The sequence below is a fragment of the Trichomonas vaginalis genome, chromosome IV (genome assembly GCF_026262505.1).
Source record: "Trichomonas vaginalis G3 chromosome IV, whole genome shotgun sequence".
Classification (NCBI taxonomy): Eukaryota; Parabasalia; order Trichomonadida; family Trichomonadidae; genus Trichomonas; species Trichomonas vaginalis.
Window position 1 is genome coordinate 21,938,040 of NC_067206.1, and position 13,362 is coordinate 21,951,401.

A 13,362-nucleotide genomic window follows, 5' to 3' on the forward strand; every position below is an offset into this window, starting at 1 on the left:
TAGCAATTGAACAAATACTAACGTAGTCATAAACGTTTAAATCAAATTCTTTCAATATGTCATTGCGGAACTTAACAAAACCTTCTCTTAAAATTCTTACATCTTGTTTGCAATAAAATGTGCTATATTTTTCTAAGTCGAAGTGGTTTTCATCTATTCTGCAACCTTTGATGGAATCTATGTTTTTCATAAATGTATCTGCATCCTGGATAAACTTACATGCTTCAGAAATGACACCAGTTCTGTTGTCATTTGCTAACAAAGTACTGCTGTAGTAGTTATATGGAAATACTTCTTTCGGTCCTGTTTGTAAGTTAAACATAGCAGGAAATAGTTTAAGCTTCTTATTTATAACACTGTAAGAGTCTTTTATAATAATTGCCCCTTCCTTTATATAAGCCAGTTATTTGCATTGTTCGTGAACCTTTAATGATGGGAGTTCCTTTCACTTCTGTCATGTGTCTTAAGATGAAGTTTATATCATAGCTGAGGTTATGGAAATATATTAAACTCTTGTCAGGAAGTCGTTCCAAAAATTCTGTTGCACAGTTCTGACCCCAAATGCTTTCACTCACTGAACCATCTTCACTGTCATAACAGATGTTAAAAGCTTTATGAAAGCCATCCGTACTACACTCAAAGTCAGCAAAGAAAACGTGCTCAGGAATGAACTTGCACTTATTTTTATTTACTTCTTTTGACTCGGCTTTCTTCTTCAGTTGTAAACAATACTTTGGAGCATATGTCAAATCTTTAAATGGTGCAAGGTTCTGTTTATATAAGTCAGTAGTATATGTGAAAAGTTCTCCATAAGAAATAGGTTCGAAATATTTGCACTCCCACAATGTTTTCATAACATCCCATAACGGTGTAGTTCTATCATAACGAACTACATATTTGTTCTCTCTCTTTGTATAAATCTTCATCTGTTTCTCAATGTTCATTCCACCACACTCCTTCAAGATTTCTATATAGTTGCGAATGAAATATGTTGTCATTGGTAATCTTTCATTTAGCATGTAGTGGTCTTCAACAAGAAGTAAGTCAATAGTTCGAACAGTTTTACATTCTTTTGGTATGTATCTCTTTATTTCATTATGTCTTGAGTCATTGAAATAACCAATGGTAACATTAAATGCTATACCTGTTGCGTCAGAAATTTCTTGTACTTTACTTTGAGGAAAGTCTCTAACACGAATGACTTCTCTCATGTGGTCAATAGTTTCTTCATTTACTCCAGCCTGAATGCAAGCATAAACGAAACAATTGTCTTCTGTCATAAGTGTTGCAGTTCTTTTGTTCAGTTCATTGAAGATTTGGTAGCGTTCAAGATTTATAGGTAATGTGCAAAGATACTTCCAGAACTGACCGCTTCTCTTCTTATAAAACTTCTTTTCACCAAGGATTTCATTCCAGAAGTCATCTATATCTTGTTTATCTCCTGTTTGTTTAAGTCTGTTCAATAATCTTTTCTGTCTTTCTGTCAGTGTGCTTTCATCTCTATATGGTCGCTTCTGTGGCTTTCCTTTCTTAACATCTGACATCGTTAAGCCTTCATATTCAGTTAAATCATACATCTTTATTTCAGTAAGATTCTTTATGTTTGTCAAGAAGAAGTCATAGTGCATTTCAACAATACCTGCAGCATTTGCTTCTATCTCTGATATAAAGTTCTCCTTCAAGAGCTGATGTAGTAATGTTCCAATATTATTGAGGTTTAACGTAGAACATTCATACTTTCCACCAAGTTTATAACATACCATCCATCTTTGTTGGGAGTTTATTTTAATCTTCTCTAAGAGTCTCATGAAAACCTTACCGAAATGTTTGTGTAAGTAGTCTCTGTTTGGTTCATCTAAAGCTTCGATGTTAAAGTCAATGAGTCTATTGCCTGACTTCACATTTCTCTTCCTATTCTCTTCATCTTTCTTTAACCATCTCTCACCTTCTTTTGGTTTGTCGTCAATGGAACGAATGACATCGTTAGCTTTGCGAACTTGTTCTATAGCATTTTTAAACATCTCTCTTCTCTGTTGTTTCAGTGTGTCGTCTCTCTTTCGTGTTTCACCAACGTTTGCATTTGTTATGTCAAACATCTCTTGACGAACATCATGCGAAAGAGCTTTACGAGTATGACCAACGTTTGCATTTGTTATGTCAAACATTTCTCTTCTTACTTCATGAGGTATTGAACGTCTATGATATAAGTCAATAGCAACGTCATTTAAAGGAAATGCTCTTGCATGGACTTCGTCCTCGCGCGTTGCGGCTTTATGAACTCATGAATTCTATCATAACTTATTGCACCATTATAGTCATTGAGGATGTCAGCGAGTGCTTTTTTGTTTGTTGCGTAATGCTTTGCAACATCTATATTAGCTTCTGTAAGAAGTTGTTTTATTTCCGAGTGTTCTAACTTAGACAACTTCCGATACATCTTTAGTAGGAAATAAAAAATATTTTTTTGAAAAAATTAGATTAGATTTTTTTTAAGTTATTTTTCAAAATAATTTAATATTTTTATTTTAATGAAACACATGCAAGATTGCAAGTTCTTTTCATACAATGCTCTCGCTACTGCCATCAAGAATGAGTTCAATGGTGCTGCAAACGTTAATGTTATCTTTAACAAGAAAGTTTGTGAAAGAATCTAAGTTCGGTCAGTATGTCAGACCATTAGCTATCGTCATTGACCGCAAACGTTATACTTCACAAGAGTTAGCAGTAGTTTTGAAACAAAAGAGTTTCTTCGTGAATGTCAAAGATACTCATTATACTGTCATAAAGAACTCTAACATTGACTTCTTCAGTATTGCTATGAATCTTTCCGAACAGAAAGAATATAAGAAGGGTGAAACAAATTGTGAAATATTATCCTTCATCTCTGAAGACAATAACGAACAAAGATGTTATACAGAAATTCTTACAAAGGTTGAAGAAGCTTCTATTGACATTGACGAAGGAAGTGAAATGGTTGAAGAAATTGACCCTGACGTCATTTAAGCAAAAATATATTTGGTTAGTCTTCATATCGACATTTTACAGCAATTAAATGGTAAAAACAAAATAAACTTGACGAAGTGAAGATTTGCACTTCGTCGATTATGATCGACATGGAGCGTTTTGTTTTTATCATGGTTTTCTCCACTATGGTTCTAACGTGGCACCCGACGAGATTTTTTTTCATTCTTCCTCTTTGAAGTTATCGAAATATTCTGTTATTTTTTCCTTCAGTAATGTTAAGTCTTCTTTGAATGTAAGTATTGTGGCAACTTTTGATGTCATAGTGTGTTTGAGGAAGAGTACTTTTGACAATTTCCTTTATTTGCTCATTCGGTGTCATTGAAATCGGTAAGTTTTCACGATAGAACCAATTTCTGTCAGATTTGTAAATCTTAGCAAGGTCATAAAAGCTCTTGTTGTTTCTTCTGACTAAATGCAACATAACCATATCTTTATCTTCTTCTTTCTCCAACTCTTCAGTATATATCATATACTTATAACTCTTTTCCTTTCCTTTTGGTACTGAAAGTGGTATTCTTTTCTGTATGCTTTTGTCTTTGGATTCAATGACTTCATCTTTTGCTTGAAGTTTCTTTTCCATCTCTCCATGTTCTGCTTTATATAGTTCATCTAACATCATGAAAATATAACAAGCATAACGAGGTGAAGCCCACATTGCTACAGCATTTACTAAAAGTCTATGAACATAATAACCTTTCAAACCAGGTGCCAAATTCTTGCGATTTTCGAATGGAATCTCTTCTCTCGGTTTTCCGAGGGAAGCAATCATATGAGGAAATTCTTCTAAAAGTTCTTTTGTCTGTTGGTTTTCAAACCAATGATATGCTTGCTTTGTAGAACGAAGAGCATTCATTATACTTTGCATTTGGTACATGTCATCTTTGACCGAACGAATGAGGCGAAGTTGTTTGTTATATTGTATGTATTCGTATTCTTCATTTATGGCTTCATGAACGATAGCAGTTGTTGTGTTCTCTAATGTTGACATTACTGTCTTTACATACAAAATAAAAAAATAAATAAAAATAAAACTAACTTTATTTTTCGACTTTCACAAAAGACCAAAAATAAACGCTTTACATGTATTTTTCAGCAACTTCGTCAAATAATTTTATAGCTTTATCTATCTCATCTACTTCAAACGTTTCTTTACCTTTCATGGGAGCACCATACATTTTTCTCAAACTTTTCAAGTAGTTCTGTTTCTGCAGCTCTCATATCATTAACGAACACAACCTTGACTCTATTGACTGTACTGTCATATCTTTGAGTTATATTATATGTTCTTCCTATCTTATATCTCTTTGTATTGAAGTCCTTCGGTTTCTGAACGATGTAAAGTAAGCCTTCACTGCAACGTTCCGTATCGAATGAACCATAAGTTATGAAGTTATATCCAACAACTGGGTCAATCCATAACAAAACTATTGGTATAAGACTTTTGTCAATGAGATATGCTGTAGTTCCATAGAATCTTACTGATATCATAAGCTCAGGATTTCTTGTCAAAATTTTCTGAGTTGAAGCATTTCTAACCCAATGGTTTGTTTTCTTTTCAGATGGAGATATAATGTCTGACAAAGAATATTTGTTGTATTTCTTTGAGTATCTTACGTTTAAATCACCTATTCTAACCACTTTGGTGTCATTGTCTACCTTTCTAACTGTTTCAAACTCAATGTTTGTCATTACTGTCTTTACATACAAAATAAAAATTTTTCTTAGAAAAAAATTAGCGTTATTTTTTTATCTTAAGGAAAATTCATGATTTTTGTTGCTGAATTCAATAAAAATATATTTTAGGTGAAGAGGTGAGATTTCACCTGTTTTCTCACCTAATTTTTCACCCCAGTTATTTTATAAGTGTTTTACATGGTAAACGTTATTTTTTTAAATTTTGTGAAAACTCAACGGTTTGACACATGCCCTAAAAATTATTTTACTCAGAATTTTGTTGCTGAATTCAATAAAAATATATTTTAGGTGAAGAGGTGAGATTTCACCTGTTTTCTCACCTAATTTTTCACCCCAGTTATTTTATAAGCGTTTTACATGAATTGTACGATGTATATTTGAAATTCTAAACAATTTCGTAGCTTCTATTTCTTCTGTCAGTATGTCAAAAGTTTTAACAATGCCGAAAGTTTCTTTATACTTCTTCTTGACATCAGATAATAGGAAATCGTCAGCTGTTGGATAGTTTTTGTTCAGAAATGCTAACATGTCCATTTTATCTTCTGCTGGTTTCTCTACTTCTTTCTTTAAGTCAGCATAGTCGTTTCTCATACGTTCTATCTCTTTGACAGAATAGTTATATTTCCTTATTGCTGCTTTACATTTTGAACATTGTGGGTTCATTTTTGCGTTATACATTGAAATTTGACCTGCTAGAACAACTAAGGCGTCAATGGTTTTCTTTAACTCAAAAGTTGTTGGTTTTATTTGTCCATTCCATATTTTACATCTTTTATCTTTATCTCTTATCTGCCATACACATTCAGCAACTAATGAAACAAAGTTGTCGTATGTCTTAAACTCCCCAGATTTATATATGTCAGAGATGTTCTTATATACCATGTCGCAATCTTTGTCCATAACTTTATGGTTGCAATGATATCCTAGAAACTCATAGTTTACTCTACGTATGAACTTCTTTATTTCTACTGAGTCAGTTGGTTTCACTTCTATTTCATCGAATTCATGAATAGTGAGCTTTTGTTGTTGGATTTCAGGCAATTTGGGTAAATGGTCAATAATGTCCTGCATGTCATAAAGATACTGTTCATTTGTTTCATCTTTCGCACTACAGTCTAAATTACTTGTTAAAAGTTCTTGCTTAATTCTTTGTATTTCTGTCTCAAAAGTATATGAAGAAGGAATGAAGCTTTTCATCTCTACTAACATAGATGTAGGATTCATGACTAAAGAGTTTGGTGCTGTAGTTGTTTGAATTGTTGTAGAACCTATTGTTGAAATCATATCTTTACATACAAGATAAAAAATAAATAAAAATAAAACTAACTTTATTTTTTCTATCTTAAGGAAATTCATGAAAATTCACGAGACCCAAAGGGTCTGAGCCGCTAAGCGGTGAGGGTGAGAAAACAGGTGAAAAAACAGGTGAGAAAACAGGTGAAATCTCACCTCTTCACCTAAAATATATTTTTGTCTGATTTACATCCAACGAAAAAGTTTAGAAGAATTTTCTTATTCTTTCTGGTAAATGCTTTGTCTGATTTACATCTAATGAAAAAGTTTAGAAGAATTTTCTTATTCTTTCTGGCATATTTTTGTCTTTCCAGTACTCCCGCTCTAATGGTCCCAGATGTGTTGGCTTCGACTCTCTCAAGTTCTTAGATGGTATAACATCTTCAACGCCTCCTTCATATCTTACTTTATAAGTGTCATCGTTTGTGTTATAGTCAAGTATTTCAATAACCACTCCTCGCTTTGCTTCGTCAATGGTTTCAGCAAGTTTGCCATTACTACTTTCGACTAATTTATGACGAGGGTAAAATGCTATGGAGTCGTCAGCAGCTTTTATAAGATATCCATTACCTTGCGTAGAGTCTACGATATAATAATTTCGACTTAACCTTAAACGTTTCTTTGTCAACGGTTTGTCGTCAAGAACTACACGAACTTTTGTACCAGGAATGAGGGTAAATTGTGTTGAATTTCTGATATTGTGTGTTTGGCTTCGTTTCTTTTGTATATACTTTTCTTCTTGTTGTTGTGTCATTGAATTTGGTGTATGTCCTGTTGTAGAATTTGTTGAGGAATTATATACTTCGAGAAAATGTTTCATTGTTTCTTCGGTAAAGTCTCGCTCTTGATTTAAATCTCTGAGAGTCCTTCTGAAGCGGTTTATGATGCCGAGTATGTTATGGTTATGGTCTTCAGTAGTGTAGTGAGTTATGTTATGCTTAATGAGAAATTCTGTGATTTCGTTGCTGAGGTATGCACTGTCTTGGTCTGATGTTAAAGTACTTGGGTTATGTTCTGCTACAAACTTTTGTAAAACTCTTAACACTTCACGAGTTCCTTTATTTCTCATTATATACGCAAAAGCTTTGCGAGTGTTAACATTTATGAAGATGAGGAATGGTTTATGTCCTCCTTTTCTGCTTTGAATGAGAGTGTCAAATTGGTATGCGTCGGAGTGTTGGAGTAAATTGGTAAAAAGTAGTCGTAAGGGTTTATTTTTGTTTGATGTACAACATTTTTGTCAAAGAACTTTTTAACTTCAGCTCTGTTAGTAAATCCCCAACTCTTTGCAGCTTCATTGAACTTCTTAAATGACCTCCATGGATGTTGTTCGAATACTTCTTTCAAGCTCATTTATGTAAAGTTAAAGATTTTATTCTAGGCTCAAGCGCGTTCATTGAACGCGGTACCATGCGAATACAGTCACAAATGGTGGCATATAATCTGCACCCGAGCCTGTTGGATTTGTTGTGAAAGTGTGTGAATGATTACCTGTGGTTCCACAGAAAATACCTGTGCTTGAATCTACTGGGTCACTTGAAATATCATATCTATTCATTCCCTGTCTATCCGAACCCGCTGCAAGATTTGTATAACCTCTTTTTGTTATTGAATGTGAATGATTACCTGTTGTGTTTGTAGTTCCTGTATGAGTGTGCGGTGGAAGGTTTGCTTCTTTAATTTTCTTCGAACCTCCTGTTTGCTTTGAATATCTAGCACAGTATAAGAATTTATCTACAATCTGCTTCCATGTACCAAAACCCAGAACTGTTTCTGGATTTGTTGAGTTCATTGACGTATAAATAGAGCCTATAGGATATAATGTTTGAAGTATTTCTGTCTTTAATGTTTGAAGCTCTGTTTTGTCTGCTTTCTTATCTAACATTGTTGGTAGTTCATATGCTTCAAAGTTTCTGGCATGATCTTCGATATTCCTGCAACTGTTATCTAAATTGTTAAGAGTATCTTTTACGCTTGTACTTGGATTTTCTAATGGTGCACTTGAACCAAGGGTATAGTTCAATATTATGTCGTCTGCTCTAACAGTAGTGAAGGATTTATGTGTATGGTTCTTGTCAGCTTTATTATCATATAAATCTTGAGCAGTGAATTTAACATTATTTTCATCGTCCATGACATAAACATTTTTACAGCTAATTTCTTTCTTCGTTGTTATGTTTTCATTCGATGTTAAACCTTGTGGAAAGTTAGGAGGTTTATAATATAATGCATCCCCACCAGTTCCGCCAACCGTTCCTTCAATACTTTCTATAGCAACAGTTGAGAAGGAGTTATGCGTATGTTCTTTATCTGCTTTTTTATCTAACATTGCTGGTAGTTCATGTGTTTCAAAGTTTCTGACATGACCTTCAATGTTCATACATTTACTATTTAAGGAGTTTAGTGTATCTTTTACGCTTGTACTTGGATTTTCTAATGGTGCACTTGAACCAAGGGTATAGTTCAATATTATGTCGTCTGCTCTAACAGTAGTGAAGGATTTATGTGTATGGTTCTTGTCGGCTTTACTGTCTAATGTAGCTTGAAGTTCATTTATATCGGAGATGTTGTGTTTATGAGATTTCAAAACTTTGTTCATTGCTTCGAGTTCAACTTTGTCAGCTTTACTTTTAATAGCATCTTCAAACGTTATTTTTGACTTAACTCTCAAAGTAAATCTTGGTTCAACTAATACACCTTTAACAGAGAAAGTAGAGGCATAAATTTCATCGTTATAACTAAATGCTTCTGGTGCTTTACCCGTGTCATACTGTACAGTACAGCTTATGTCATAACCTTTAGCACGAATGTATTTATATCTTCTTTCATTGGGGTCTTCCGTCTTCACTTCATCACTTCGTGTTAAATATCCATGGTAGTCCGTTATAATCTGTTCGTCTGAAGTTATATAATGAACGTGGTTCTTGACTTTATCACTCAGAGCTAAAAGCTCATTTTTGTCTGCTTTTTCGGCTAATTTCTCATTAACATCATTCACTTCTAATTCAACTCTTCCGCCAGAACTCTTATTATCATTAATCTTTTTCATTAATTCGGTAATTACGTCATAAAGACTATATTCTGTTTTCGGTTTTGTAAATAATGAGTCAAAATTTCTTTTCATCATTACATCGCTGACATTAATGATATCACCAATTCCTTTTTCATTTATTCTCTTCATTAATTCTGCAATAATGACGAATATATAATCTGTTAATTTATTCTCTTCATCGAGGGTTATAGAATGTTTTGAAATTGAATCATTAACTCCTCTAAATAAATCAATAACTTCAGGATACACGTTTTTAATGTCTCGAATAACCCGACCAGTATCCTGTTGTTCATGTTCTTCGTTCCCGTCGTTACGTGGTTTTATATCTCTAACCATCATCAACGCAGCCATAACCGGAGGGTTTGTTGCTACCTGTTCGAAAATCTGACCGTTATGTATGGTATATCTAAATAATTTCTTTGTGTTTGTTAAAACATTTGAAACAAGTCTTTTAAAACCATCTACAAAATTTCCTGTTTCACCTAATGTTCTTGCAGCATTTACAAGCTCACACATTCCCGCTTTTGACCCCAAAAACGTCCATATTGCATTTATTTCACTCTGTATAGTTGTCCATTCAGCGAAACTAACACCCGCATTCGCTAAGCTGAAAATGAAATTCAGTGGATCGAACTTAATTCCACCTTCTTTTTCAATTTCAACGAACTCACTAACATGAGATTTTAAGTATTCTTTCGTTAAAATTGTTTTCCCCGATGTTATGTCATTAACGAAACTATCACCGTCAAAAGTTAACGAATTCAATTTCGTCGTTGATGCTTTATTTCATACACCGCTTTATCGATAGTTTTTGGCTCACCTTCTTTAGAAGCATATGAAACATTAATGAATGAATTATATGTATTCGTGAATGAATTAAAATCAATGATTTTCATTAATGACGCCTTTAATGATTCATTTACTGTCGAATCCCTTAAAGTAATTAATGAACTGTCATTTATGAAAGGTACACTGCAAACCGTCGAGTTTGGATCAAATGCTGTAGTTGGTGCAGGAATATTAATGATATAAGTCATTAAATCATTAAGTGACGTAAATAATGTTGTCGTTTTTGATTTAATTTCTTTAGCATCTGTTATATATGGTAATTTTATTTCTGTAGTTTCTGAATTAAAGATATTCGCTAAAATGTTTTGTAAACTGTTTTGAACAGCTGTGTAAACCGTTGAATTCGGAACTCTTACGATTTCACCGTCCTTAATAAAAGGCATTGCACATGTGTAGTGCTTGGTCAAAATCTTTCGGGATTATAATTCAACATATATTCTAACGCTTCATAAACAGACCTATATACGGTTGTATTATCTTTTTCAATAATTTCACCGTCCTTTATAAACGGCATAGTACATGGAGTTAAAATAGGGTCAAACTTTTCATAGTCCTTCCATGTTATGTATTTCTCAGTATTTCCATCAGTGATAACAATATATTTGTCAGTAAGTGTGAGAGAGTATTGACCAAAATATAAACGTTTAGCTCTGTCAGCTTCATACGCATATGCAGCTATACTCATATTTTAATGAGAATAAAATGTTGTTCTATTTGCAAAGTACAGACCCAAACGAATACGGGACAGTAAAGCTACAAACAAACTTAGGTCTACAGAATGAGGCGCTTGCATTCAGAATGGTTGACTTCAATACTATCGCTTCATTCGTTATAACAGATGAAACAGATTTCATGGAGATTGAAATAGATGGAAAGAAGCACGAAATAAGATTTCACAATAATGTAGAATATAAGATGGAAACATTAGCTGGAGTGTTAAATGCTCTCATAAATACTACAATAAACAAGGATAACGAAGAAAAACTTAATGAATGTTAAACTTATTGCAGGAGTTTTGAAGTTCAGTTATGCGAAGGAGTTTAAGATACCAAGAATGAGTCATAGAGTACAACTTCTTTTGGGTGCATACCATATGACATTTCCTTTGAAAAGTGTTGACAAAACGATTGAGATGAAATCTGTTCCATACGTATGTTATGGCAATTGTTTGTACATTGAGTCAAAAATAGCTAATGTCACAGGTATTTCAGGAGTTAATAGTAAAGGTTCAGTAGAATATAAATCCTTCTGTTATGCAGTCAATTCAATGTTCATTCAAACGTTCCTGTCATAGCAACTCATTTAGGTAAATGGGTTCGCATTAGTCCTCATAATTTGAAAGACATGCAATTCAGACTTGTTGACTTTCAAGGAGAGCCTGTAGAACTGAAGGCACCAGTGCGAATGACTGTTGAAGTTGACTTTTTAGAAAATATTAAATGCAACAGCTTACAAGAGAACTCAGAGCTAAAAATATAAAGTATGAATGTTATTAATTAGGTCATGAACTTTGGTTGTTGCTGTTTGATGAAACAAATGAATTAGTTATGTCAGTCAAGAGAACAGAAAAATATTGTGTTAGTGAAAACTGTACCAAGTCAATAAGATTAGGTTTGCATTATGAAGATGAGTTCGATACTGTTGAAGAAGTTTTGGATAGATATTACAAATTGCTAACTTGAAATTTTTTTTGACTGACGGTGCAAAGCGCCAAGATGGGCTCAAAGAGCCCTCCTGACTGCTTTAATTTACTAAAACATATTTCAAACAAAGTTTATATTCTGTTGAAAGTTTTGTATACTCGTTCGAATATTTATACTTAAACTCAACTCCTGTAGTTCCTGTGTTTCAATGATGCGGATGTTACCTATTTTCATGAATATTGGCGTTTGACCACAGCATTCGATTTCAGGGTCGAGATAGTCAATGACACATTGCTTTCCTGTTATTCGTGATATAACATTTTCAAGGTCCTCCTTTGTTAGAATTATTTGGTTCTTACTTATAAGATTTATCAAAAGCTTCTTATCGTCTTTGAGTAAAATTGTTTGGTATAACTGAAGAAGGTAATGGTCTACGTTATCTGAAGGATTTGTTTGAACATTTATGTAAGGGTTGTCGTTGGCTTCTCTTGAAAGAATTTGGTCCAGTGGTGGATACTCTAACTTAACATCTGATGTAGCGTTAGCGTTTGAAGCTGTGTTTAAATTCACGGATTTCAGCTCTGGTTCTTTTTCTTTCAAACACTCTGAACTATAGTTCTTTATGACAATATTGTTTGTCGTTCGTGAGTCAACATTTGATGTTGGTTCAATTGGAACATTAACAGCACCAGCTAAGATGGATTTGCTTCTCATTTCATATAGAATAAAAACCTTTTATATGTATGAAATGAACAATATACTCGACAAGGGTTTGAATGTAAAGCTAACGAATGAAAATATTCTTGAATTCACTGAGACAGGAGCTGTGTATAAAGATGTAGAACTACTGAACAAAAGAGCAAAGGGAAGAAGCAGGAATATGAACAAAGGGTGGAAGCCTATAAAAATTTATGTCAATGATGGCTCAGGAGGTTCAAACATAAAGTATGCAGAAAGTTATAGAGTTTATGCTCTCAAAGGTGAAAAGCCTTCATTTAAGAACAGCTATTCTAACGCATATCCTCAAAAGCTAACGGATGGGGAAGTGGATGATATGAATGACAGCAAAAATATTAACAGAAATGGCGACAGAGATGCATGGAATTTGTTTACCATCAGTCAATTGAAGGTTAAACTTTAAAACAATGTTGGTCGTTCCCATGGAATATTTTTGACTTTAATGGTATTAGTCATGATATGAATCTCAAGGTATGAACGAGGAGAGATGAGAGACTTATATGCTTCCCAAATTTCTTCAAAAGGTAATGTTATACCTGACTGTTTCCAAATGAGTTCAATGTCATAGCGTGAGAAACCTTGAAAGATAACGAAGTCAGTTATGAGACGTTTTATGTTTAAAGCAAGAAAACGCCATGTTTGCATAAGTATTGCTACAGTTAAATGGTAATGTCTGACTTTAGTTATGATGTTAGCTAATGGTGAGTCAGGCTTTGACACTAAACCTTTTCCGGCGAAGTCGTCACAAACGAGCAGAGTGTTTGAAGGATACTTTTTGAAGGGGTATTTTGAAAGTTTTGATAGAATGTAGTTTGTCAGTCGTTTCATATCGTAAACTCCTGAGTATTGACGTAAGTGGTGTTTGTCAATAATTCTTTCCATCTCCTCAGAAGTCTTTTGCATTCCTGACTGTATGAACTCTACGATGGCATAATATTTCCTCTTACGTCGAATGTAACGTTGAAGAAATTCAATGAGTTCACTGTCTGGAACTTTAACGACAGATGCTTGAACTTTACTCATGAATGTTTTCGCTGTTGAATCCATAGAGTCTGAAGTTGCTGATAT

At 33.7% G+C, this 13,362-nt stretch overlaps 5 protein-coding genes and 5 pseudogenes across 10 annotated transcripts, besides 1 other annotated feature; all 10 read right to left on the reverse strand.

Moving 5' to 3' along the window:
- Positions 1–13,362: part of a mobile genetic element that runs on past both edges of the window.
- Positions 425–1,628, reverse strand: TVAGG3_0144260 (organellar and viral DNA polymerase type B; the record flags this gene model as incomplete). The annotated part of the gene is made up of 1 exon (XM_051224417.1): positions 425–1,628. A coding segment is annotated over one exon (1,204 nt), but the record flags the coding sequence as incomplete, so codon positions are not given.
- On the reverse strand, positions 1,630–2,437 carry TVAGG3_0144270 (annotated as a pseudogene). The gene has a single exon. A coding segment is annotated over exon 1 (808 nt).
- Positions 3,184–4,012, reverse strand: TVAGG3_0144280 (annotated as a pseudogene). Its single transcript has one exon. A coding segment is annotated over exon 1 (829 nt).
- TVAGG3_0144290 lies at positions 4,101–4,479 on the reverse strand (annotated as a pseudogene). The gene has a single exon. A coding segment is annotated over exon 1 (379 nt).
- On the reverse strand, positions 5,062–5,619 carry TVAGG3_0144300 (organellar and viral DNA polymerase type B; the record flags this gene model as incomplete). Its single annotated transcript, XM_051224418.1, has 1 exon — positions 5,062–5,619. One exon carries the CDS (start codon positions 5,617–5,619, stop codon positions 5,062–5,064), a length of 558 nt encoding a protein of 185 aa, XP_051109404.1.
- On the reverse strand, positions 6,281–7,081 carry TVAGG3_0144310 (integrase core domain containing protein family; the record flags this gene model as incomplete). Its single annotated transcript, XM_051224419.1, has 1 exon — positions 6,281–7,081. The coding sequence occupies one exon, from the start codon at positions 7,079–7,081 to the stop codon at positions 6,281–6,283; it is 801 nt and encodes a 266-aa protein (XP_051109405.1).
- Positions 7,639–8,611, reverse strand: TVAGG3_0144320 (keratin-associated protein family; the record flags this gene model as incomplete). Its single annotated transcript, XM_051224420.1, has 1 exon — positions 7,639–8,611. A coding segment is annotated over one exon (973 nt), but the record flags the coding sequence as incomplete, so codon positions are not given.
- Positions 9,143–10,101, reverse strand: TVAGG3_0144330 (annotated as a pseudogene). Its single transcript has one exon. A coding segment is annotated over exon 1 (959 nt).
- Positions 11,657–12,270, reverse strand: TVAGG3_0144340 (annotated as a pseudogene). Its single transcript has one exon. A coding segment is annotated over exon 1 (614 nt).
- Positions 12,694–13,341, reverse strand: TVAGG3_0144350 (protein of unknown function, DUF4106 family; the record flags this gene model as incomplete). Its single annotated transcript, XM_051224421.1, has 1 exon — positions 12,694–13,341. One exon carries the CDS (start codon positions 13,339–13,341, stop codon positions 12,694–12,696), a length of 648 nt encoding a protein of 215 aa, XP_051109407.1.